Source organism: Neofelis nebulosa, chromosome 1 (assembly GCF_028018385.1).
Source record: "Neofelis nebulosa isolate mNeoNeb1 chromosome 1, mNeoNeb1.pri, whole genome shotgun sequence".
NCBI classification, from domain to species: domain Eukaryota; kingdom Metazoa; phylum Chordata; class Mammalia; order Carnivora; family Felidae; genus Neofelis; species Neofelis nebulosa.
In genome coordinates this window covers 87,229,903-87,255,466 of record NC_080782.1, presented here as the reverse complement: position 1 = coordinate 87,255,466, position 25,564 = coordinate 87,229,903, and the positions used below count along the sequence as shown (strand labels likewise).

Below are 25,564 nucleotides of genomic sequence, written 5' to 3'. Positions count from 1 at the left end.
CGATCAGGACCAATTATGACAACAGATATGATGAGATCTGCTGTCAGTGGGGAGGCAGTGTCCTGGATCCAAAGTCAGTGGCTTGCATTGCCAAGCTGGAAAAGGCAAAGGCTAAAACTGGCCACCAAACTGGGCTAAGTGTACGCTATTGAATCTTCTGTACATAAAAGTAATAAAAGTTGTCTTTCAAAAAAAAGGAAGAAAGATTTGAAAAATACTAACTGTCCATGAACAGATGACAGTTTATTTATTTTTTTAATGTTTATTTATTTTGGAGAGAGAGACAGAGTGTGAGTAGGGGGAGGGGCAGAGAGGGAGGGAGACAGAATCCAAAGTAGGTCCAGGCTCTGAGCTGTCAGCACAGAGCCCGATGCGGGGCTCAAACTCATGAACTGCGAGATTATGACCTGAGCCGAAGTCGGATGTTCAACAGACTGAGCCACCCAGGCACCCCCAGATGACAGTTTAAATACATTAATTTACATCCATAGCATGGAATTATTATAAACCTGTTAAAAAGAGTAAAACATACCTATAGATACTATCATGTACTATTTTTGGAATGCATCATTAAATAAGAAAAAAAGTACAGAGAAGTGTATATAACATATGATCAATTTGAATTTGAAATAACGATGACAACAACAATAATAATACTAATGGAGATTGCAGCTACTTTACAATATTAATCCTCTTCAGCCAAAAAGTACCGAAAATACCTGTAGTTGAACCACGTTTAATTGTTTATTTTTTTTTTTCTTCCTTCAAACATCATGAGGGTACTCTCTTAGAAAGAGAGTATGAGAGGGGTGCCTGGGTGGCTCAGTCGGTTAAGCGGCCGACTTCGGCTCAGGTCATGATCTTGTGCTCCGTGGGTTCGAGCCCCACATCGGGCTCTGTGCTGACGGCTCAGAGCCTGGAGCCTGTTTCAGATTCTGTGTCTCCCTCTCTCTGATCCTCCCCCATTCATGCTCTGTCTCTCTCTGTCTCAAAAATAAATAAACGTTAAAAAAAAAAAAGAAAGAAAAAAGAAAGAGAGTATGAGAAAAGACTCGGCTTGGGTTGGGTGATTTTGAGGGGTCCAAGGAAGTGAGGACAACTATATCATTGGGTATCTTAACAAATTTTGTCTATTGAGAGAGCAGCCTTTAGGAAGATAAAGCTATAATTGGATAAAGTCTAGGCTCCACTTGGTCTTTGCTGGCAGGGATGGGGGTGGGGCCATAGTTTCTTCTATAGTAAATTGGTTATTTCCCAAAAGCTTTCTGCCTTTGTAGGCTGCCATTTTCCTGGTCCTTTGGCTCAAAGGAGCAGTTTTTGCTGGGCCCTTTCCTGTAGGTGCCCATTGGTATTTCCAGGCTTTCTGGCTTCTCTAGCACCAATTCTGGGATATATTCAGCAAAAAGAAAACCCAGGGAACTCATCACCATGTTGTTTGTTCATTGAATCTTGAAGTCTTTAGTTGATATGCTTTCTCATATGTTTGCTTTTTATATTATGCCCAGAATTTTTAGTTATAAATTGAGAAAGTGCATCTACTCAATCTTCCTGGAATGGAAATCCCTGGATAGATTTTTTTCACTGTTTGGAATTTTTTTGCCATAAGCATGAATCATTCATTCAAATAAGTAAATACATATAGATAAAAACTTTGCTTTTTAAGAACTGATCACTGCAGAATCCCTATGAAGAATATAAAGGAAAACAGTGGGATAGAGAGTGGCTGAAGTAAGAAAAGCTTCTTGGTTAAGGCAGTCAGGGAAAACCTCTCTGTGACACTTGAGCTGGAATAAAAAACCAGTCTTGTAAAGAACTGAAGAAAAGAAGAGGAAGAGGAAATGCAAAAGACCTGAAATAGAAATAAGCTTGGCATAATCCAGGAACAGAGGGAATTCTAGTATCCATGGAATACTGGAGCTGTCATCTCACTTATTGGCATAATGAAAAGAATTAGCCAACATTCATATTGGATCTTCACTTACTCATCAGTTGCAACCATAAGTTAAATACAGATACAAAAGTTTAGCAAAAATCAATGAAAGAATTCTGCAAAAACTGAAATGCCATATGGAATTTACAACAAGGAATATTATCTATTTTATTATTTACGTTTGTGCAACATATCCTTTATATTAATAAAAGTTATTCTAGAATGTATGTATGTGTAAACATGTGTGTGGGTATGTGAAGCCTCAAAGAAAAGTGAAGCCTAGGAATATATTTAAGAGCCATCAGTATTTAAATGGCAGTTAAAGCTGCTTAACCAGATAAAATCAACTAGGAAAAGTGTGTGTAAACAAAAATAAAGTGCAAGACCAAATCCTGGGCATGAAAAATGGTATTGCCAGTGTGGTAGAAGGAAAACCAGGAGAAAATGCTGTGCTGGAAGCCAAGTAAGAAGAAGTAGTCAACTAAGTTGGACTTGGAAAAATTGGTAACTTCAACAAGGGCACATTTAATGGAATGTTGATGTCCAAAGCCATATTGGATGAATTTAAAATAGACATAGCACTTTTGGCTCCCTGGTTGTCAGCAAGAACCAAGCGCCTTATGAAAGGCAGCAAAAAAGGAGCCAAGAAGAAAGTGGTTGATCCATTTTCAAAGAAAGGTTGGTGTGATGTAAAAGTGCCAGCTATGTTTAATATAAGAAATATCAGAAAAACACTAGTCACAAGAACTCAAGCAACCAAAATCACATCCGATGACCTTAAGGATCATGTTTTCGAAGTGAGCCTTGCTGATCTGCAGAATGATGAAGTTGCATTTAGAAAGTTCAAGCTAATTACTGAAGATGTTCAAGGCAAAAACTGCCTAATTTCTGTGGCATGGATCTTACCCATGACAAAATGTGCTCCATGGTCAAAAAATGTCAGATCATGATTGAAGCTCCTGTTAATGTCAATACTGCCAATGGTTATTTGCTTCATCTCTTTTGTGTTGCTTTTACTACTAAACGCAACATTCAGATTTGGAAGACCTGTTATGCTCACCACCAACAAATCCACCAAATTTGGAAAAAGATGATGGAAATCATGACCCAAGAGGTGCAGACAAATGACTTGAAAAAAGTGGTCAATAAATTGATTCCAGACAGCATCGGGAATGACATAGAAAAGATTTGTCAGTCTATTTATCCACTCCATGATGTCTTCATTAGAAAAGTAAAAATGCTGACAAAACCTAACTTTGAACTGGGAAAGCTCATGGAGCTTCATGATGAAGGTAGTAGTTCTGGAAAAACTACTGGGAGTGAGACTGGTACTAAAGTTGAACAAGCTGATGGATATGAGCCACCAGCCCAAGAATCTGTTTAAAATTCAGACATTTAATGGTGACAAATAAAAAATCTTATTTGTGATATTTAATTTCTGGTCATTCTTTTTAAATAATCTATACTTGGTGAATCAGATGTTCTGAACTGATGGTGATGTGAACTTTTCTGAACTGTTGTATGAATTTAATTCATTGCTCTTAGTTACTAAATAGCTGCGAAAGACTAGTAATCTATTTTAAGCTGAAGTAATCTGGATGGAAGTATAATAGATGGCTAATAAAATGAAATCTTTAGAGACAAATATAATAAAATAGTCATAGCATTTCCATTGTCAATCAAGATTTATGCAAAATGCATTTTGAAATTTTCTTCTAACTATGAGAAATACAGGGTAGAAAACTCCCTAAACCCACAGATTTACCTGGTAATAGTGTAAGGGTTAAATTGTAGTGTAGGGCTAACGCTTAGCTTGAAAGATAACAACTTTGTTCTGACACTGAAGGTCAAAAGATAACAGCCTTGCTTTTACTCTTGTAAATCATACTTCATACTCTTGTGAATCAGGCTTTACCAATGAAGGAAACAAAAGCTCAAAAAAAGACCATCAGAGACAAGGTCAAGGAGATCCACTGGTTGCAACTTAGCAGCAGAAAGTCCAAAATAATCACCTCATTCGATAACTGTTTCTGACTCATCTGGCAACTGTTTCTAATTAATCTGGGAACTGTTTCTCTGTTCTGTTTGCAGATAATGATAAAACGATGTGATCGGCTTTAAAAACTCTGTACCCCAGCTGTTCAGAGCCACATTCTTATCAAGAGTGTTGGTCCCGATCGGTGGGCCTTGCCTCTCATTGTAATAAACTTTGTTGCGACTGTCACTGGTGTCCGTAGCATACTGTTTCAGGAGTCCTGTGGATGCAACAAAGGAGAAAGAATTTCTTCCTTTAACCTGACTCTATTATGAATTCAACCCTTTCTATTTGTCCTTCTCCACAGCTATTATTTATAGATAAGGTTGCAAATTTATGGCCTTATGACCAGATTTTGCCCATAGATGTTTTTTGTTCAGCTGCTTAGTATTGGCTCAGAGATTTTCTACTTGAAAAGAGCAGAATCCCTATCTTTAGGAATACATATTACTTGTGTGTCCCGTCCTCCTTGCCCTTCCCTTCCCCTATCACCTTTAAGAATCTTTACACAAGACCATTCTGTTTCCTACACATTCCTTACAAAACTGTATAAACTTTGAAGTATTTACAAGTGAGATGATGTTATATTTATAGTTGGCTTCAAATAATCCACTCTGTGTGCAATGGTGGGAGGGCAGGGATTTGGTAAGGGTGTGGATGAAACAAAATTGGCCATATGTTGAAAATCGTTGAGGATGGTTGTGTACTAAGGGGTTGATTATACTCTTCTTTCTATGTTTGTATGTGATTGAAATTTTCTAGAATAATATATATATATATATATATATATATATATATATATATATATGCATATATTTTTTTAAATGTTTTATTTATTTTTGAGACAGAGAGTACAAGTGGGGAAGAGGCAGAGAGACAGAGGGAGACAGAATCCAAAGCAGGCTCCAGGCTCTGAGCTGTCAGCACAGAGCCTGACAGGGGGTTTGAACTCGTGAACTGCAAGATCATGACCTGAGCTAAAGTCAGTCACTTAACCAACTGAGACACCCAGGTGCCCCAAGAATAAAAATATATTTTTTAATATTTTAAAACTATTTTTAAAATATTTTTAATGTTTTAAAAATATTCTTAAATGTGGGGAGAAAGCTAGGATAGTTTTACCATCAAGAAATCTACACACAGCTTGAGAAGGCACTTTCTTCAAAGAGTTAGAACTCAGAGAGTGAGGGGAGAGGAGTGTGCACTGGCAGAGAGAAAGAGGCACACAGGTGTTTAAAGCTGTACTATGTTGATGGAGGAAGCCAGATTGCAGTGTGGTTCAAGCATAGCAGGAACAAACATGCATGGACTGCTTTGTGCATATTTCTGTGTGCTATGTCTTATAGATATTTTCTCACTTACTGCTCATACATCCTGTGATGTAGGCAAAAGACTGGTTCAGGGACAAGTTAAGTTACTTGTTTGGGTCACAAAGCTGGTAACTGGTACCTTTTGGGAGAGTAATTTCACTGAAAAAGCCACGCTGTAGTGGGCTGAGAAATAGATGAGCAGAGACCAGAGACCTCTTACCAGCTAAATAAGACCTACAGGAGATATACTTAAATGTTTGATTTTGTTTTTGACATTTAAAAACTGTGAACAAAGACGGAGCTCCTGGGTGGCTCAGTTGGTTAAGTGTCCACTTCTTGGTTTCGGCTCAGGTCATGATCTCACGGTTTGTGGGATGGAACCTTATTAGCTATCCATGCACTGACAACGTGAAGCCTGCTCGGCATTATCTCCCTCCTCCCTGTCTACCCCTCCCCACCCCTCACATGTGCACTCTCCCTCTCAAAAATTTTTTAAAAAATTGAAAAATTTAAAAATCATGAACAAAGAACAAAAACTCTTGACTTCTGACTTCTCTTAAAGAAGCAAACATTTTAGTGTCACAGATGCTGCGCCCCTTCACAACCAAGGCATTGCTGCCCCCTTTCTGTGGGACCTGAGCTCTCCTTTTTGTCAGAGTCCTCTGACCTCATTACTTTATTGCAAAGGCACTGCTTCATTTTGTGAATTATGGCCTATGTAAGTATTTGAGTTCATTTATATACTAATTAGATTCAACCTGGAGTATTATGACATACTAGTGTGGGTCTGATCAGTAAGAGAGAAAGAAATAGTCATAGAACCCCATGTGATTTGTCCACCACATGTTGAGAACTACAGTCAAAACCACTTCTATAGCAATTAATCCTGTATTCGGTGCCTGCCTATTGTAATGTCTTGTGCAGAGTTTTCTTTTGCTGTAAGTGCTAAGTGCGATATGAATGAATGGTGTGATAATAAATGCTCAGGAATTCTGAGGAGGGCACAATTATTTCTGCAGTCATTAAGACAAAGAATTTTAAAAGTTGGGTTGAAATTTTATGAGAAGAGAAATCATTAGAGATAGAAAAAAATCAAAGGAGAAAGGCATGAATTTGGGAAAGTGCAAAATATGTGCAGGGAGTGGGAAAGCAGGCTCGTCTATGTGAAGCTCATGCTCCTTCATCTAAGTAACTCTAACTCAGGAATTGGATAGAACCATAGAAATGCTAATACTAGAAAGGAGCCTGCAGATCAGATTGCTTGAAAGAGACTTCTTCTCATAGATGACAAGCAAGATTTTGAGAAGTTGGGTGATTTGCTTAATGGCACATAGCTAATTGGTGAAGGAATTGAGATTAGACCTTCTGATCTTGCATATCCTTCTTTGATACTTCCCTTCGATGTGAGTTATTTACATTATAAGGAAGGAGAGGAAAATATGAGCTGTAGCTGAGTTCTAGATATATTATTTTTCATGACCTCATCACTCATTTAAAATTTAATTCCTTTCATCACTCATTTAAAATTTAAATTCTTAACCAGGAATTAAACCATAAAAGTACTCAGAGAACCTGACAACTTGAGCAAAGTGTTAAGAGTAGTTGATCTAGGGGTACCTGGGCTGGCTCAGTTGGTGGAACATTCGACTCTATGTCTTGGGATTATAAATTTTAGCACCAGATTGGGTGTAGAGATTACTTAAAAATAAAATCTTAAGAAAAAAAGAGTAATTGATCTATCATACCACTCTCTGCCATTATGCCATTGCATTTCATCTCATTCAAGAGTGATTTGCCCAGCTTCTAAATTCTACATGACTACCATATTCAGTAAGGGAAAGGAAACATGCTGGCAGGCAAGGCTCAGGCTCAGGCTTTATAATAATAAAGATTGGAATCTGAAAATAATGGTCAGTTTCAATGTTGTGTAAAAGAGCTTGACAGACCATCTCTGGCTTTCATTCCGCAGTTGGTGATGCCTGGTTCACATCTTAGAATTTGAGACTGGCGCTATTGCATAATATTGAAACCAAAGGCTTTGGATTTGAATCCAGGAGCTAAGTGATGTGGGCAATTTATTTAACCCCTCCAAACATTTGTTTGCACATATATAAAATGGTGCAGATATATAAAATTGTGTTATCAGAACTGAGTAACTAAATTTGGGTTTTCCCTAAAGCAAACTGTGCGACAAGGATTTGGATTCAAATAGCTTATTTGGGAGGTGATTCCAGAAACATGGTGAAGGTGTGACAAAGTTATACAGGGAAGGGAATCCTACTGGGGATAATCCATCACAGTGCTAGAAAGCTAGGATGAGTAGTTAACCCCAATCTCCATTCCTCACTGGTTGAGGGTTGCTCCTGGGTTATTACTTCACGGATACTTCTGGCTTACCCTGAGCACAAGTCAGACACACTGCAGGGCACAGAGAAAGCCCTCACACAGAAGCCCTCACCACAGCTTGAAGTAAGAAGCATTTGGTTTTCACAGGAACTGTCCGCAAAGACTCCACATAATTTCTGGAGGGGCTTGGGGAATATGAGCATAGCATTGGCAGCATCTTCTATAGTGAGATATGTTTGTCATAGTGGCATTTGGAACCATAATAAGCACTGAAGAAATGATATAGCTGCTTAAAGTACAAAATACTAACTACTGAGATGGCAAAAGAAAAGTCTTCCCAATTGGAAAGAGGAAACACCATTACCAAGGAAATGAAATGAGTAGATTCAAACCAGAAACCCAGAGTCATCCTTCACATTACTTTCTTCTTCCCATCCCCCACCTTTTCTCCATATCCCATGAATTTAATTACTTTAACAATACTTCCCTTCTCTCTTCTCCATCCCAGCAGCACTATCTGAAAGCAGGCATTTCAAATTTCTTGCTTGAATTATCATGGCAGTCTTCTAACTAGCCTTCCTGCCAGTCTTTGTTGCTTCACACTGACCCCCACTCAACCCATTCATTAGCTACTATGAGAATGCTTTCCCTTAAACCCAGCCCTGATGCAGTCATCCTCTACTTCATTACTTCAAATACCTCAGAGATTCACCACTTTTTTCTGGGTGAAATGAAAACTCTACGATACAGGACTCTTCATAATCTAGTTTACTTCTCCATTCCCATGTCCATTATAACTCACTCTCAACTTTTAAATTCCAGATAGAAACAAACCGTCTTTAATGCCTGATATACACCACACTTTCTCACTGTTCAATGCCATGTCCCATGCTCTTCCCTACCTTTCATCATCTAGAAAACTACTGGTTTTCATTCAGGAACTCAAGGATATTTACCTCTCAATGTTGGCTTGCATCAGTGATCAAATAATATATCTGTATATCTGTTAAAACTTACTACTTACATTATAAATGTCTATTTACTTTCTTTTTACAAATTAGACCAGTATTCTTCATGATCACATACTGACCATCTGCATTCTTAACACGTACCCAAGGTAATTTGTATTCCCACTGAAGTCTAATAATCATTTTATTATATGAAGAGCTTCCTAAGGAGAACAACTTTTTTCTCTGCAATCCTAGTACCTAACATAGCACCTAACATGTAGTTGATATTCAATAAGTAACTCTTGAATTAATACAAGTGTTTAAGTTTTGAGTATGTCTACCCTTTCACAGACATTTTTATCATGCTGCCACCTATGGTAATAAGTCTCATTTTAAAATTAGTCCCTTTGCTGATGATATTGGAAATTGGAAATCTCATTGGTGATCTGCCAGTCCTCCAGCTAAGTGACTATTAAATTTGACCTGGTATTCCACTTTTTTACCTTTGATTGTCTTTAAACTTTTTCCATGAAAAGTATTTAGTCTCAATGGTTTTGTTAATGAAGTCTAGAAGAATGTTTCTCAAACTTTAATATACTAAAAAGACCTGGAGAGCTTGTTAAAAATAGAGAAGACTGAGCCCCAATCTCATAGATTCTATTCAGTATTTGAAAGAAGAAAGGAAAGGATCTCTATTTTTAATAAGATCTTGGAGAAAAATTAACTCCTATAAAAATAGATCTACATATTATATAGAGAAAAGGTAGACATTTCTACAAACTGATAGACACTTATGTTTTGTTTCCTCTAAAGAAATACTATGACCTGTTTTGAAAGAAATTATCAGCACACTTTACAAATTGCTCTTTAAGTTTAGCGTTGCTGTTTTTTGCCTTGATTGGCTTGTCTAGCAACTTAATGTACCTAAAGGAAACCCATTGTCAATTTTCTTCTTTCCGTCTTGTGTCTGTGCCCACATAATGTTCTTCCTGCACACAACCTTTTTACTAGACAACAAATCTTAATCCAAAATTTGAATCTATTCTTATTTTCCATAACAATGAGAGCAGGATCTGTAGTTACCTGAACCCTTGACAACAACTGGGGGAGAGGCTACTTCAATGAAGATGAGTATGCACAGTCATACCCCATCCTTCTTACCTCTTGTACACTGCCCAGGGGTGGCATGGTCATCATAACCATGGAACCCTTTTCAGAATAGAAGTTTTATCATTTTGTACAGGGTTTATAAACTGTATCTGTCCCTCTGTCTACTTTATTGTCTCTCCTCTGGACTTTCATATCTACCACAGAAGATATCATAAAAAGACATCCTTTAGTTGTCCCAGGCTGGGATAGATTCTGTCATGTCACTTTCTTAAGTTTTTTAAAATAATGTTTATTTATTTTTGAGAGAGAGAGAAAGCACGCATGAGCATGAGCAGGGAGGGGTAGAGAGAGAGGGAGACACAGAGAAGCAGGCTCCAGGCTCTGAGCTGCCAGCACAGAGCCCGAGGCTGGGCTTGAACTCACAGACCACAACATCATGACCTGAGTCAAAGTCAGATGCTCAACCAACTGAGCCACCCAGGTGCCCCGCATCATGTCACTTTCTTGACCAATGATGAGAAAGGATCTCTATTTTGCTAAATTCAGCACAAGTCATTATGGTCCCCTAAGCATAAAAATGCTTTTTAAAAGTGGAATCAGAATACTTGGAATTTTTTTTAAGTTTTTTTTTTTTTTAATCAAGATACTAGGTACGTGATGATCTGAAAATTCAAGGGGAACCTGGAAAAATCTCTACCACAGTCAGATGGAGTCAGAATATCTTTGTAAACTATTGTCTCCATGCTGTTATTAGAAATGAAATAGTTCTTTAATACAACAGAGCAAATCTGTTTTACATAAGACTATAAAAATATATCAATGCAGAAAATAGATGGTAATATCTGTGGATTTTCTGATCTGTATTGTAAGTAAAATTCTGCTGGACTTATAAGTATACTTCTTATATGTTTAAATATCAAAGTTTTTTTGGATTGGAGAGTTTTCTAGAAATCCAATTATTATTTTGTAATCAAAGCCAATGATAAAATAATATTTTACTCAATGGAATATTCTTTAAAAGCTAGTTTTGCTGTAATGGAACTATTAAATAAAAGCAAAGGATTTTGGTATAAGATTCTACCTTTAGACCATACATAATATATACCTATTTATTTTATCTTGTACCTTTTTAAAATTTGATATGAACTATCAATTTGATCACTTGATTTTATGATTTAGTTTGGGTATTTAACAATTCCTTCAGTGAAACATTGCCTTTAAATGTATTTTCTTCAATTATGAAAGGATCTTTCCCTGTTCTAATTCATATCCTAATCCTACTGAGCTTAATAAATAAGGAATATAACCTAAAAAGAAAAAAAGAGTAGCCACATCTAGAACCTTAATTTGAAAAAAGTATATATTAATAATTGCTTTCTAAAAATGAATGCTTTTTTATTTAGTGCTACACGAAGAAAAAATTAATGGAAATTTTAGGAGAAAAATTATTTTTCTGAATTTCTTCAATTAAACCACTAGATGGCAATATCTTTGTTTCTTTGTGATTACACTAGACAAATGGCTCTTGAGGAAAACACAATCATATGTTTTAAAGCTCTGACCTCAGCTACCAAATTGCTGTTCCTAAATTTTACAGAGAGAAAACTGCAGAAGAGAAAACTCCGGTCCAGTTAAAGAATACTTTATTGTGTCTGGGTTGTAGTCAATTAATGTTCTTCCTTAATAACCAGAGAACCAGTGGGTCACTCAAGTGGAAAAGGAACAGCTTTACTTTGTAGCACACAAACTTTCAAGATTCTAGGCTTGCAAGGAGACTAGGTACAGAAAGACACTACTGAAACAGCATTCTTGAATCTGTCTTCATTACTTTCCGCTTACTTTTTTTTTTATTTATCACCTAATTTCACCATCTCTAAAATTTCTTTTTCCTCCTTGTGAATTAAAAAACACAGCCAAGGGTGGAAGGAAGGGTTTGAGGGCAGATAAACCTTCTGGAGGAGATTCCTTTACCACAGATAATTTTGCTTACTACATGCAAAAACTATAGTCCCTATACTTAAAATATCCTTTTTACCTCAAGATTATTACCACTAATTTTTGTGTAATTTAAGTTTACATATTTAGTAACCTGTCTGAATTTCTTTCTTATTTGGAACTATTGAAATGTAATCAAAACATCAGGTCTTTAACTGCTATGGTATAATGTTCAAAAAGAAACAAATACTTTTTACTGTCATGTAAATATAAAATGAACACATGTGAAAGATTTTATTCAACTCATTAGTAATGAGAGAATAAGTTTAAGAAAGTTTTTAAATATACATACATACACATACAATTAGGAATGCTGAAAAGAATTTGCTAATAGCTGCAAAACTGGTTAATAACATACAGGGCAATAAAATTTAATCCTTGAGGTAATCTTTTCCTCAAGAAGAAATAAATTTTATATCTACAAGACAAAATAATTTGCCTTGCCATGTACAAGAATTATTTGTATTACTATTAGTTTTGTACAACTTAATTTCTACTGTGTGGAAATGTAAAATAACCTCCACAGGAGAAAGTGATCAAAGATACACAACCTTATATAATCAGATAATCTCCAGAAGATCTACTAAACTCAGTAATCTCTTCTGTTCCTTTCCAAGTAATTGACAATTTTTCCTACCATTACCATTTTTAAAAACAGTTACGTTGTGGGACGAGGTATGTAAAGAAAGAGCTTTATTCCATGTGCTGCCACAAGGAGGCTTTTTTCCCCCCCCCACTAGATTTCCTGCACAAATGGTGACCAGGACCAATGATTAAATCAGGGACACTGTCATTAAGATTTGGAATAAACCCATTAGCAGACAATGGGCTTCTTTAATTCTAGAAGCAGATGTCAGAGTTGGTGAGCAAAGAATTGTCCATAAATTAAAGAAGAATAGGAATGACTTGTCTCTGCCTTGGCTCACAATATTTTAAGTGTGATGTGGTGCCACAAAATATACTTGAATGTGGGGATGTCTCCCAATTCCTCCAGAGATTAGATTTGGAAAAAAGTAAGAATATAGTACATCTCATGAACTAAGTGATTTGCAACCATAAATGCCTATAAGGGAAAGGCAGATAAAAATGAGTAAAGCGGCAGGGGGGAGGGGGCGGCGCAGGCAGGATATAACACAGCGCACAGTAGAACTATGATAGGTGGAGAAACTCATGCCCTATCTACAGAGTGAGATTACTATTTGGGTCCAATAATTGCTATATAGAAATGCAGATCCCAAAAGGCAGATTTTCAGATATTTGAAGAGAAATAAGAAAATCAAATTGTTATATAGTTTCTCCTGACTTTTTTTTAGATGCTGGCCACTTAACCAATAAATATATAAGTAAGTAAATACATATATCCATAAATACATGAATAAACATGATGTGTCTTTTCTTCCCCCAAAAAAATTTCCCTAAGAGAAATTTCTAGCATCTCTCTCCCCTATGAAGTCTGTTGAAGGGGCAAACTCTGGAAAGTAAGAGTGTGGTTGGAGATGTAGTGACAAGAATTGATCTGCAGTGATGACCAGGTAGACAGTAAGTATGTGTAAACTGTGTATCTGGGAGCCAACTGGGAGACAGCAGAAATGGGGTTCCTTTGGGGGCTTGGACTTCTCATAACTTAGGAAAACCTTGAGCATCAAAGACCATTTATGTCACTTCTTGTCCTTCTCATTCCTGGCCTCAGTGCTGCACAGTGCTGAGTTCACTAAATACAATCAATAAATATTTGCTGATTGACTTGTCATTCAAATAGCAAGTGAAGTGGAAGGATCAATATAACCTTTATTTTTTGTCAACTTTTTTTGTAACTCAGGCACTCTGTGTGTGTGTGTGTGTGTGTGTGTGTGTGTGTGTGTGTGTACTGTCTTAATTCCCTAAAATTAGTGGGGAAGGGAAGGTGTAAATGAATTGTTAACATATTCCAGAATGGAACTGGGGATTTATTATCACCACAGCCTGCTTTACTCCTTTATCCCCTAAAGACTTCACAAAACTATAGATGATGTGTACTTTAACTGGACAGGGCTTCTGTAAAGACAAACACTAGGTATCTATCCACCACCACTACAGCCTATTGGTCCACCTGCAGATACCTGACCTAAACTGAACCAATCAGATTCTTTTTCTCGGGACTTTTGAATACAGATACTGAGCCAATTAGTCAGAAGATGCTAAATACAACCGAAGGGTCAGGGCAAGACCTATAAAGGACAGCAAATCAAAGCCAAGAACAAGATAATTTTGGGGGGGTGGGTGGGGAGCAGAGATGCCACAAGTAAACCCAGAAGCACAGAGAGAAGCAGAGGCCAAGCAACTCTGAGGGAGATGAAATGAAATGTTGGGTTTTTGAAATGGGCAGTTTTCTCCCTTAGATAAACCTCTCGTTGCTGAAGCTAATTTCAGTGTATATTTGTTACTCACAACCACACGATTCATAATTCCTGTCTACTAGTCACAGCACTGCCAGATGCAGGAAACCCATCCTCGGCAGACTGGAGAGACCTTGTTAATGTGACCTGAGAACACAGTGTGGTCTCCATGGTGATTCTTACAACTGATTCTCCAGCACTTTTTATCTAAGACTCTGAAGGTTAATTTAAATGTTCCTAAAAAGAAATGAAATAGAACTTCAGGGTCAAATGGAGTTTTCCTTGGCATTTCCTATGTACTTCTCTCAGTATACATGTGTCTCTATTAAAAATATCAAACTCTTGGTAACTGCCAGGTCTACATGTAAAGGTGGTAATTTTTGCAGTTTTAGCCATAAGAAACATCATTTTAATATCTAAAAATTAGTCCATTTTATTGTCTACTTAATGGTGAGACAGTTTTAAAAGCTTTAAATAACCTATAATAGCTCAATGGAAACAAATCACCTCAATACAAATGTATTCTCCTTGATTCCTTGATCAATGATGCAATTACTTTCTTTTTCTTTTCCTCATTGTATCTCATTTTTTACAATGGCTTACCATTGGGGTAACATGGGACTTGATCCCACAATCCTGAGATCATGACCTGGGCTGAAATCAAGAGTCAGATGCTCAACTGACTGAGCCACCCAGGTGCCCTAAAACAGTTTTTTTTTTTTAAGTTTTATTTATTTAAGTAATCTTTGCACCCCAGCTGGGGCTCAAACTCATGCCCTCAAGGTCAAGAGTTACATGTTCTTCCAACTGACCTAGCTGAGTGCCCCTAAAATAGTTTTTTTTTATTTTTTATTTATGTTTTAATTGTTTTAAATATTTATTTATGGGAGAGAGTGAGTGAGCAGGGAAGGGGGAGAGAGAGAGGGAGACAGAAGATCTGAAGCAGACTCTGTGCTGACAGCAAAGAACCCAATGCAGGACTCGAACTTAAGAACTGTTAGATCATGACCTGAGCTAAAGTAAGATACTTAACTGACTGACCCACCCAGGCACCCCTAAAACAGTTTTTTTTTTAATTTTTTTTTAACATTTATTTATTTTTGAGACAGAGACACAGCATGAACAGGGGAGGGGCAGAGAGAGAGGGAGACACAGAATCTGAAACAGGCTCCAGGCTCTGAGCTGTCAGCACAGAGCCCGACGCGGGGCTTGAACTCACGGACAGTGAGATCATGACCTGAGCCGAGGTCGGACGCTTAACCGACCAAGCCACCCAGGCACCCCTAAAACAGTTTTTTTAAAAAGATGTTTTCAAGTCTTTTACAATAGCTTTATAATTATATCTAATTATATCAACTATGTGGACAATTATGTTACACATAATTAAATTTCATTATTATTATTTTGCTATGAACTTGCAGCATAGCAATAAGAACAAACAGACTCCTTTGCTTCTCTACTGCTAGTAACAAGCTTCACTAGACATTAGTTTTAACTATCAGTAAAGTGTATAAGTATTAAATGTTATTGAGCTGGAAAGTACTATTGAAAGCAGTGTTTTAGGGAAATTATTTTAATGGTGGTGCTCAGGTCAGGATTAGTTATTAATATCAACAGTGTACATAAGAATCCAATCATTTGGGGGCACCTGAGTGGCTCAGTTGGTTAAGCATCCAACTTCGGCTCAGGTCATGATCTCATGGTTCATGAGTTCAAGCCCTGCATCAGGCTCTGTGCTGACATCTCAGAGCCTGGAGCCTGCTTCAGATTCTGTCTCTCTCTCTCTCTCTCTCTGACCCTCATCAGAGACCGCGCTTTGTGTGTGTCTCTCTCTCAAAAATAAATAAACGTTAAAAAAAAAAAAAAATTCAATCGTTTGGAATAATCAGGCTTGCCACATTGAATAATTCTAGCCTAGACAAAGATTGCCCCCTGAAATAGCCTTCTGCTGGCTTCCTCAGCTATTCATTTCCTATATTACTAAGCACCTACCTTGAGCATGTTTGTCATATACAAAGAGCAACAAGGGGTTAAGTGGGGTAGGAACTGAGTGAGCTGGAATAGAGTAATAGAAGAGATTAGAGAGGTGGGGGGTAGATTGGTAACATCTTATAAAACTATATAGCCCTTCATTAGGAATTAACTTTTATGGGGGATGAGGAAAAATTTTTTTGAAGTTTTTGTGTAAATAAGTGATATGATCCACCTTATAAATTTTAAAAGTTCATTTGGGATCCTGGTTGAGAATACACTGTGAGGAGCCAAGGGAAGAGAAGGAAGATCAATAGGAACTTGGTATTGCAACAATTCAGGTGAGGTTTGATAGAAGCTGAGACCAGGGTAATAATGGTGGAGATAGAAATACTCAAACTGTGAATTTGAATTCGATTTTTGAAGACAGAACCAGTAGGACTTGTCATAATTGGGGTATATCAGTTAGGAATTGTATTTAGTAGTTAACAACTGAAATCTACCTAGAGAGTATTTTTTTCTTTCTTTTTTAATTTTATTTTTTTAATTTACTTCCAAGTTAGTTAGCATATAGTGCAACAATGATTTCAGGAGTAGATTCCCTAATGCCCCCTACCCATTTAGCCCACCTCCCCTGCCACAACCCCTCAAGTAACCCTCCATTTGTTCTTAATTCCAGAAGTAGGCAAACATGTGATGACATGGTAGCTGTCTACAGTTATCAGGAACTCAAATTCCTTCTCATTTTCTGCTTTACCACCACAGTTTTCATTATCAAGGGCATAGATGACAAGGAAGTCCATTCATTGGGTCCTTTTTCATGACTGGAGAAAAGAGGGAGGAGGAGAAGCCAAAAATGTTTTCTATTTAGCTAAGCAGAACCTCTTAAGCAACCTTTCCAGGAATCCTATACAACATTTTGACTTAGAACTTTTTAGCTAGAACTTATTCACAAGGCCACACTTACCTACAAGGAATGTCTGGGAAATATAGTCTTTCAGGTGAGAACATTATTACTGTCCCCCCCCCCCCCAAAAGCCTGGTGTTCTGTTACTAAGGAAAATAGGAAGAATGGATACTGGTGGCAACTAGCACCCTTTGCCACGTGGATATGAGACAAATTGAGAGATCAAGGGTGACTAGCAGGAAAAGACTCTTACCCTTTATATGTCATAGACCCCTGTTAGCCCTCCAATGAAGGTTATGACCTGCCCTCTCAGAGCATTGTTTTAAGAATATGAATTAAAATAGTTAAAATTACAAAGGAACTCACTTATATTGAAATATCATTATCAAAATAATAAAACATGTGATAAACACATGTGCTTTCTTCACAGTTGTTCCTATAATTCAAAGCAATGATGGGGACACCTGGGTGGCTCAGTTAGTTAAGCATCCAACCCTTGATTTCAGCTCAGGTCATGGTCTCATGGTCATTAGATCAAGCTCCATGTCAGACTCTTTGCTGGATGTGGAGCCTGCCTAAGATTCTCGCTCTTCCCTCTCTCTCTCTTCCCCCCTTCTTGCACGTGTGTGCATGCTCTGTCTCTAAAACAAACAAAAAAACCACAAAGCAATGATGAATATTAAAGGTATTTTGAGAACTCTGTAACAACTGTAATGTAATATAAAAATATCTGTGATTTTTGTTGGTGACAAATCACAGATATTATTATTTATTCCCTATAATAATAATTGAGGAAACATTGAATTTCAGTTACAGATTTGTGGTATTATAGATGCACTTTTTCCCATCCAATTTTATAGTCTCCTTGATCCCTTGAAACTTCATGAATCCGAGGATAAGGACCCCTTAAAAAAAATTTCAGCCTCTGCAGCTGGAAGGACATGGATGCAATTATTGAGGTTTGAGAGAAAAAATCCACAGTTCGTTTTTGGATATGTTGAATTTGAGATGTCTATTTTACTAGTTAGGATTAGATTCGGTAAAAATAATAGAAAAGTCCTAAATGCCAGTGGCTAAAATAACATAAACACATAAAAGCCTGACACAGACAGGCATGATGTTCCACAGTGTCATTAAGCCAGGATCCTTCTGTCTTGTTGCCCCACCAGGTGTTTTTCAGTCCCCAAGTTCCCTCTTTGGTGCAAGATTGCTTTGGGACCTGCAGTCATTATATGCATTTTAAATGCCTCCAACAGAATTCTGGCAAACAATAAATATTTGCTAAATGAATACAATAGAGATACAAATGCAGACATCTTCTTAGAAATAATAGTGTAAGGTTTTTTTTTCAATTTTTTTAATGTTTATTTATTTTTGAGAGACAGAGATTGTGAGTGGGGGAGGGACAAAGAGAGAGGGAGACACAGAATCCAAAGCAGGCTCCAGGCTCTGAGCTGTCAGCACAGAGCCCAACGCAGGGCTTGAACTCACAAACTGTGAGATCAAGACCTGAGCCGAAGTCTGATGCTCAACCGACTGAGCCACCCAGGCACCCCAGAAACAATAGTGTAAGTTTTAAGAGCAGATGAAAATTTTAAGAAAGAATAGTTGTTTCTGTACGTGTGTGTGTGTGTGTGTGTGTGTGTGTGTGTGTAAAGCATATATATTTGAGATTTTTTCTTAAAAACTCAATTTTATGCCTAAAAGCTTATGTGTACTTATGTGTGTACATTCACATGCACCACACTCAGACAAGTAGAAGGGCACACATTTAGAAGAGCTCTACACTTTGTTTAATACTCTGCTTTTGCCATCTTGAAATTTTTCATAACTTCTGAACAAAAGACCCCACAAATTAGGTAGATAGTTCTGTGAACAGGATTTTTATTTGGTGATTTGGAACCTTAGATCCATCTTCACATTGTAGTGAAGGAATGCTGGAAAAAATGAAGCCATGATAAAATTGAGCAAATGGTCCTGCACTATCAGGAGCGAGATGGCAAAATTGCAAGTTTTAGCTCCCCCAAAAAGTCTTAGTTACCATCAAATAACATACATTTAAGATACACATATAGAATTATTCAGCATAAGCCAAACAGGTGCCTTAAAAAACCACGTATTGTGACTTGGTAGAATCTATGTTAATACAGCTTTACTGTATTCACCATATTTACTGTAATTCAAAACAAAGAAATTCAACTCCCTTGCTTGTCAGAAAAGCCTCTTGAGTGAAGCTTCAGTGAATCTCCAAGTTTTGAGATTATTCTGTCTATAATGATTGGCACCAAAAAATAAAGTTTAAAAAGAACTTGGCAGGAAGACAAAGAGGCTGGTGGCAGATAAGATTTAAAGAAAAAAAGAGGGGTGTCTGGGTGGCTCAGTCGGTTAAGTGTCTGACTCTTGGCTTTGGCTCAGGTCATGATCTCACAGTTCGTGGGATTGAGCCTCACATCCGGCTCTGTGCTGACGGTGCAGATCCTGCTTGGGATTCTCTCTGCCCCTCCCCTGGCCATGCGTGCACTCTCTCTCTCTTTCTCAAAATAAATAAATAAACATTTAAAAGCAAAAAGAAGAAAGATCACGAGAGATTGTATCACCAGGAATGCAGCTGGTTGTTCACCAGCTACCCTTCAGCCAAGCATAGGCTGCTCCTCAGCCTCTCACCAATCAAAGTGACTGTCACTACCAGTTCTTTTATTTCTTCCAAGCTTTTATTTAACTTCAAGTTAGTTAACGTATAGTGTAGTATTGGTTTCAGGAGTAGAATTTAGTGATTCATCACTTACGTACAGCACCCAGTGCTCATCCCAGCAAGTGCCCTCCTTAATGCCCATCACCCATTTAGCCCATCCCCCCGCCCACCTCCCCTCCAGCAACCCTCAGTTTGTTCTCTGCTGTTAAGAATCTCTTATGGCATACTTCCCTCCCTGTTATTTTCTTATTTTATTTTTCTTCCCTTCCCTCATGTTCATCTGTTTTGTTTCTTAAATCCCACAAATGGCTAAAATCGTATCGTATTTGTCTTTCTCTGACTTATTTTGCTTAGCCTAATATACTCTAGTTCCATCCACATCATTGCAAACGGCAAGATTTCATTCTTTTTAATGGCTGAGTAATATTCCATTGTGTATATATACCACATCTTCTTTATCCATTCAGCTGTGGATGGACATTTGCACTCTTTCCATAATTTGGCTATTGTTGATAATGGCACTATCAGTTCTAACTTGAAGGCCCAGACTCATTCTAACCATGGCTGTTAAAAGATAAACTGAGGCATATTAAAAATTTTAAGAGTTCTTTGAGCAAAAAATCGGTTCCGATAAAGCAGCATCTAATCTAGCAGATAGGAAGGAGCTCTGAGGAGCTGTACAAAAGGAAAGACTTTTATAGTCAAAAGGAAGCTGGAACAAGAAAATTTTACCAGGCAAAAACAAAACTAAACAAAACAGATTGGTTATTCCAAAGTTACTTTTCTTTAGGAGGATGAGGGATCTCTTGGGGAAGTTACCAAACTAGTGCTGATCAGGTGATTCCTGATTGAGTAGTCTAAGATTCTGTTTCTGGGAGAGCCAAAACTGTAATTAGGTTCAGCCTCAGTTTGTTGACATGGGGATTAGCATAAGCAACTCCATTTTCAGCCTATTGTCTTGTTTTTAACATGACCCAGAGCAGTGATCATATAGGATTAAAATTATAAGATGTTTATAGGGGGAGGGGAGGGATGGTGTAAGAATGCCAAACTTGTAACTATGTCTCTCCCACATTTTTCAGTATCACTGGAAATATTGGTGTTATGACAATTAGCACATTTTTCCTAATTTTCAAGCACCAAGGGGCACCAAATCAAAGTTGGAAACAAATTTATAGGTTTACCTTGAGAAATCTCTGTCTCTGAGACTCAAAATTAGTCATAAAAATTAAAGTTTTCTCTGTTTATAGTGAGTATAGAGTAATGGTTAAGAGTGTGGACTTTGCAACCAAACTACCTAGATTTTAATCCTAGTTCATTTATCTATAAACTCTGTTTTATAGTCCCCATCTGCCAACAAAGGTGTGGAGGGAGGCAAGCTCTTAGTAGTGTCTGTGTTATAGTACCTTGTTGTGAGGAACAAATAATGTAAGTGAAACAAAACAGTTTTAGGCATATGATAAATGTTAAGCAGGCCAGTATGAGAATAAGTCGTTTTAAAGGGAAATTTTCAGAAATGGTTAAAATCATGGCTCTGATATAGATTTAAAATGACTGTTTCAAAGATTCTATTTAACTTACCCTTTTTTAGAAAGGTTTATTTATTTAATCTCTACACCCAATGTGTATGTATATAGGGGCTCAAACTCATGATCCCAAGATCAAGAATCATATGCTCTTCAAATAGGCACCCCTATTTGACATATTCTTAATGAAAAAACCAGAAAATGTCACAACCGGTTAAAAGGAAAAGTCAAAGAACAGAGATACCTATAGACAAAAAATGTTGAAATGAATTTGTAGAGAGACCTAAAACTTGCTTTCTGGGATGAAAGCATCTCTATTCTCCTTCTGCCAGAAAGAATCTATTTGCATATTTACTCTTCGAAGCCTATTCTTTGAAAGTAGTTTTATTAACAGTACCTATTAATTTGGGAAAATCCTTCATTTTTGAAGTATCCAAAATGTCCTATTGTTTCTGGTCTGCCAAGAAGCAAATTTCTTACCACTTGTAAGTTTGGAACTGTCTTGGTCCCTTCAGGCTACTGTTAGAAAAATACCACAGACTAGGTGACTTATAAACAGTAGGAATGTTTTACAATTCTGGGAGCTGTAAAGTCCAAGATCAAGGCAGATTCCATGTCTGGTGAAGGCCTACTTCGTGGTTCATAGACAATCACCTTTTCACAGCATCCTTGCATGGCAGATGGGGTGACAGAACTCTCTGGGATTTCTTTTATAAAGGCATTAATCCCATTCATATAGATTCTGCCCTTGTGAACTAATCACCTTCCAAAGTCCCCATCTCCAAATACCAGAATATTAGCGATTAGGTTCCAACATATGGAGGGACAAAGATTTCAATCTATAGTAGGGACTCTGTACAGCAGGCACAGGACAGCTTTCCTGAAGGACTCAGTAGACATTGGGTGCATAAGTAAGGTCAATTTTAATTCCCTTAAAATGGCTTATAATATCTGATTAAATGAGCACTATTCTCAAATATGACATTGTAGGCACAGCCTTGCTTTTGTAAATGCCAATTATCCTAGCAAAAAGGGGGACAGTGTGTCACTGGAACCACACAAATAACTGTATATCACCATGAAAAATGTGTATATCAATGAGAGTGTTTGAATGTTGGGATTGGGACTGGTCGATGAGAAGCTGATATCTTTTTTTTTTTAATGTTTTCAATTGTTTCTTGTAATGTTTTAAATTTACAAGAAGAGTTTATTAAATTGCTGTGGTCTACCAGGGTGCCTAGGTGGTTCAGTTGGTTAAGTGTCCAACTTCAGCTCAGGTCATGATCTCGTGGTCCGTGAGTTTAAGGTCTGTGTTGGGCTCTGTGCTGACAGCTCAGAGCCTGGAGGGAGCCTGCCTCAGATTCTGCCTCTCTCTCTCTCTCTCTGTGTGTCTCTCTCTCCCTCTCAAAAATGAATAAATGTCAAAAAAAAATTTCCTTTAATTGCTGTGGACTACAGATAGCTTAAGAATGAAAGAGAAGGCTTCTTTATATGTCTAGCAAATAGAACCTTAAGACAATATCAACAATATTTTAAACAAATAGCCACAATAAAATTTTCCCTTATCACTTTATTTAGTACAATGTAAGAAATTCTTTTTTACTAGATCTTGAGATGTCAGTCTTGTGAAGCCATCTGCTTCTCAACTAAAGGGTTCTAGAATTCTGATTCCAGCCCCCAGTATGCTCTGAAAATTGTCTAAGTGATACCATGAAAATCCTATACCCAAGAGTCGTGTCTTTGAAGCATCAGTAGTTTGAAGTAGCTGGCACATTCCTTTTCTACTGGGCTCTGAAATGATTCTTCTTTGTTAAATACACAAACTCAGGCGTGTAGCTGATTGTAGATTGCTTGAGGCAAACATAGAATAAAACAAAACTATTCATAGATGAGAGAGACTTAAAATGGCTATGGCTAATTTATTACTAATAATTTCCAAATTTGAAAGATCTAATGAAAGTTCATAATAAGGCTAATGTAACTGACACAGAAATTGGCTGTTTCTATAACATGAAAAACCAAATAATAAAGCCATTTCCAAAAAAATTGCCAATGTCTTTAAGGACAATGATTAAGCCTATTTTCAAATAGGTCAGTGAATGTTACACCTGATCCACAAAAAAATAGGTGATCATAGTTTGTTTTTGTTTTTTTTTAAATATTGTACTATAACATATAATACTGAGAAATAATATACATTGTATACCAAGAATATTCACTGAAGGTATTCAGTATGTCTGGTATAGGTCCTGGTTTATTTACTTGTTTAAAACTCCCTGGATAAGTCTTATATGCATGCCAAATTGAAAACCACTGGCCCATATGATGCTAGATTCAAATTATAAAGTAAGACTTTGGCAAGTAGCATTTAAAAGCATAACTGAAATTATTACTGGTAATACAGTGTTGCCTTCTTTCATTAGGCAACACTCTGCCAGGTCCCTCACAAATATAGAAAAAGTCAATAGAATTATATTATCGGCATTTTGATCAGTGTTTTACCTAAAGTTAAAACGCATAATGGGAAATGAGGCATTGGCAAATCCCAGGAACATCCCATGAAGTATATAAAAATTTAATCTTGGGAAGGTAAAATGTCTTTCTGATTGGACAACAGTCTTCATGTAACTCATCGCAAGTAACCAATCAAATGAACTTGTGTTTTGCTCTGCTGTCTTGGCTGCCCTCTGTTCCATTTAGTCTCTAATGTCTCCAACAACGTAAAAATATTTCTTGAGTTTGTAGCAGCATTTTTCATAATAGTCGAAAGGTAGAAACAACCCAAATGTCTATTAACTGATAAATGAATAATCAAAATGTTATATGATCAAATATTATTTGGAAATAAAAAGAAGTGAAACAGTGATACACACTACAAAATGGGTGAACCCTGAAAACATTATACTCAATGAAAGAAGCCAGACTCAAAAGACATATGCTGTGTGATTTCATTTTTCTGAAATTTCCAGAATAGGCAAATCCCTAAAGACAGAAAGTAGATTAGTGGTTACCTGGGTCTGGCAGGGAGAGAAAATGCAGAGAGATTGCCAGTAGGTACAAAGATTTTTCGGGGGGGAGGGGGCAGTGATAAAAATGTTCTGGAATTAGATGGTGGTGTTGGTTATACATTTTAGTGAATATACTTAAAACCACTGAAATGTAGGGGGCCTGGGTGACTCAGTCAATTCACTGTCCCACTCTTGATCTCAACTCTGGTCTTGATCTCATGGCCATGAGTTCTGCCCACACTTAGCCCTGGAATTGGGCCCCCACGCTGAACATGAAGCCTACTTAAAAACAAAACAAAACAAAACAAAACAAAACAAAACAACAGCTGTGAATTGTATACTTTAACGGGGTGAATTTTGTAGTTTGTGAATAATATCTTAATAATAAACACTTTTTAAAAGACATTGTAGAACAAAGGCAGTCAGTGTGCATCTGTTTCTCAGCTGGGCAGAAACATGAGAGACCTGTGGTGAATTGTCTCCCATTGTTTCTATCCGAGTACATAGTATTTTTTAAAACATACTTTTCCTTATATATGTTTTGGACATATTTTTGTCCATATATATTTCTTATAGATGTTTATATACGTTTCCTTATATAGTTTAGGTGTATATGCCTATTTATATGTATAGGCATATATGCCTAGGTGTTTAAAAATTATTCTTAGGTGTATATGCCTAACTATATATATGTATATATGCTTCGGTATTTAAAAATTATTCTAAGTACATATTATTATAAACTATACTTTGGAACTCATTTTTGTTCATATAAATGAAGACTATTTTTTAATGACTTTCTTATTTTTTTTCTATTTTTTTTAAGACTATATTTTTTTCAGAGCAGTTTTATGTTCACGGCAAAATTGAGAAGATGGGGATTTCCCCTAAGCCCGCTACCACTGCCTGCATAGCCTCCTTCATCAACATCCCCCATCAGAATGATACATTTGTTACAGTTGATAAGTCTGTACTGAAACATCATAATCATCCAAAGTTCACAGTCTACCTTGGGGTTCACTCTTGGCATACATTCATTGGGTTTGGACAAATGTATAATGACTTGTATCCATCATTATGCATTCCGCCTAGTCATCCTTGGCCCCAACCCCCACCCCTAGTAACCATGGGTCTTTTTATTAGCTCTAACATTTGCCTTATCCAGAATGTTGTATAATTAGAATCATACAGTAAGTAGCCTGTTGAGATTGGCTTCTTTTACTTTGTAATGGGCATTTATGTTGTCTCCATATATTTTCATGACTTGATAGCTCATTTCTTTTTTTTTTTTTAATTGTTTTAGTGTTTATTTTTGAGAGACACAGAGTGAGTGGGGGAGGGGCAGAAAGAAAGGGAGACAGATAATCTGAAGCAGGCTCCAGGCTCCAACCTGGCAGCAAAGAGCCTCA

At 37.1% G+C, this 25,564-nt stretch overlaps 2 protein-coding genes across 2 annotated transcripts in view; both read left to right on the top strand.

The window, feature by feature from the left end:
- The window catches only part of POLR3G (RNA polymerase III subunit G), a 102,459-nt gene that overhangs the window by 14,396 nt on the left and 62,499 nt on the right, over positions 1–25,564 (top strand). The window lies entirely within an intron of this gene.
- LOC131510272 (small ribosomal subunit protein eS1-like) lies at positions 1,596–3,365 on the top strand. Its single transcript, XM_058727224.1, is given in 2 exon segments — positions 1,596–2,809; positions 2,812–3,365. Coding segments are annotated over 2 exon segments (849 nt in total). The 5' UTR covers positions 1,596–2,463; the 3' UTR covers positions 3,315–3,365.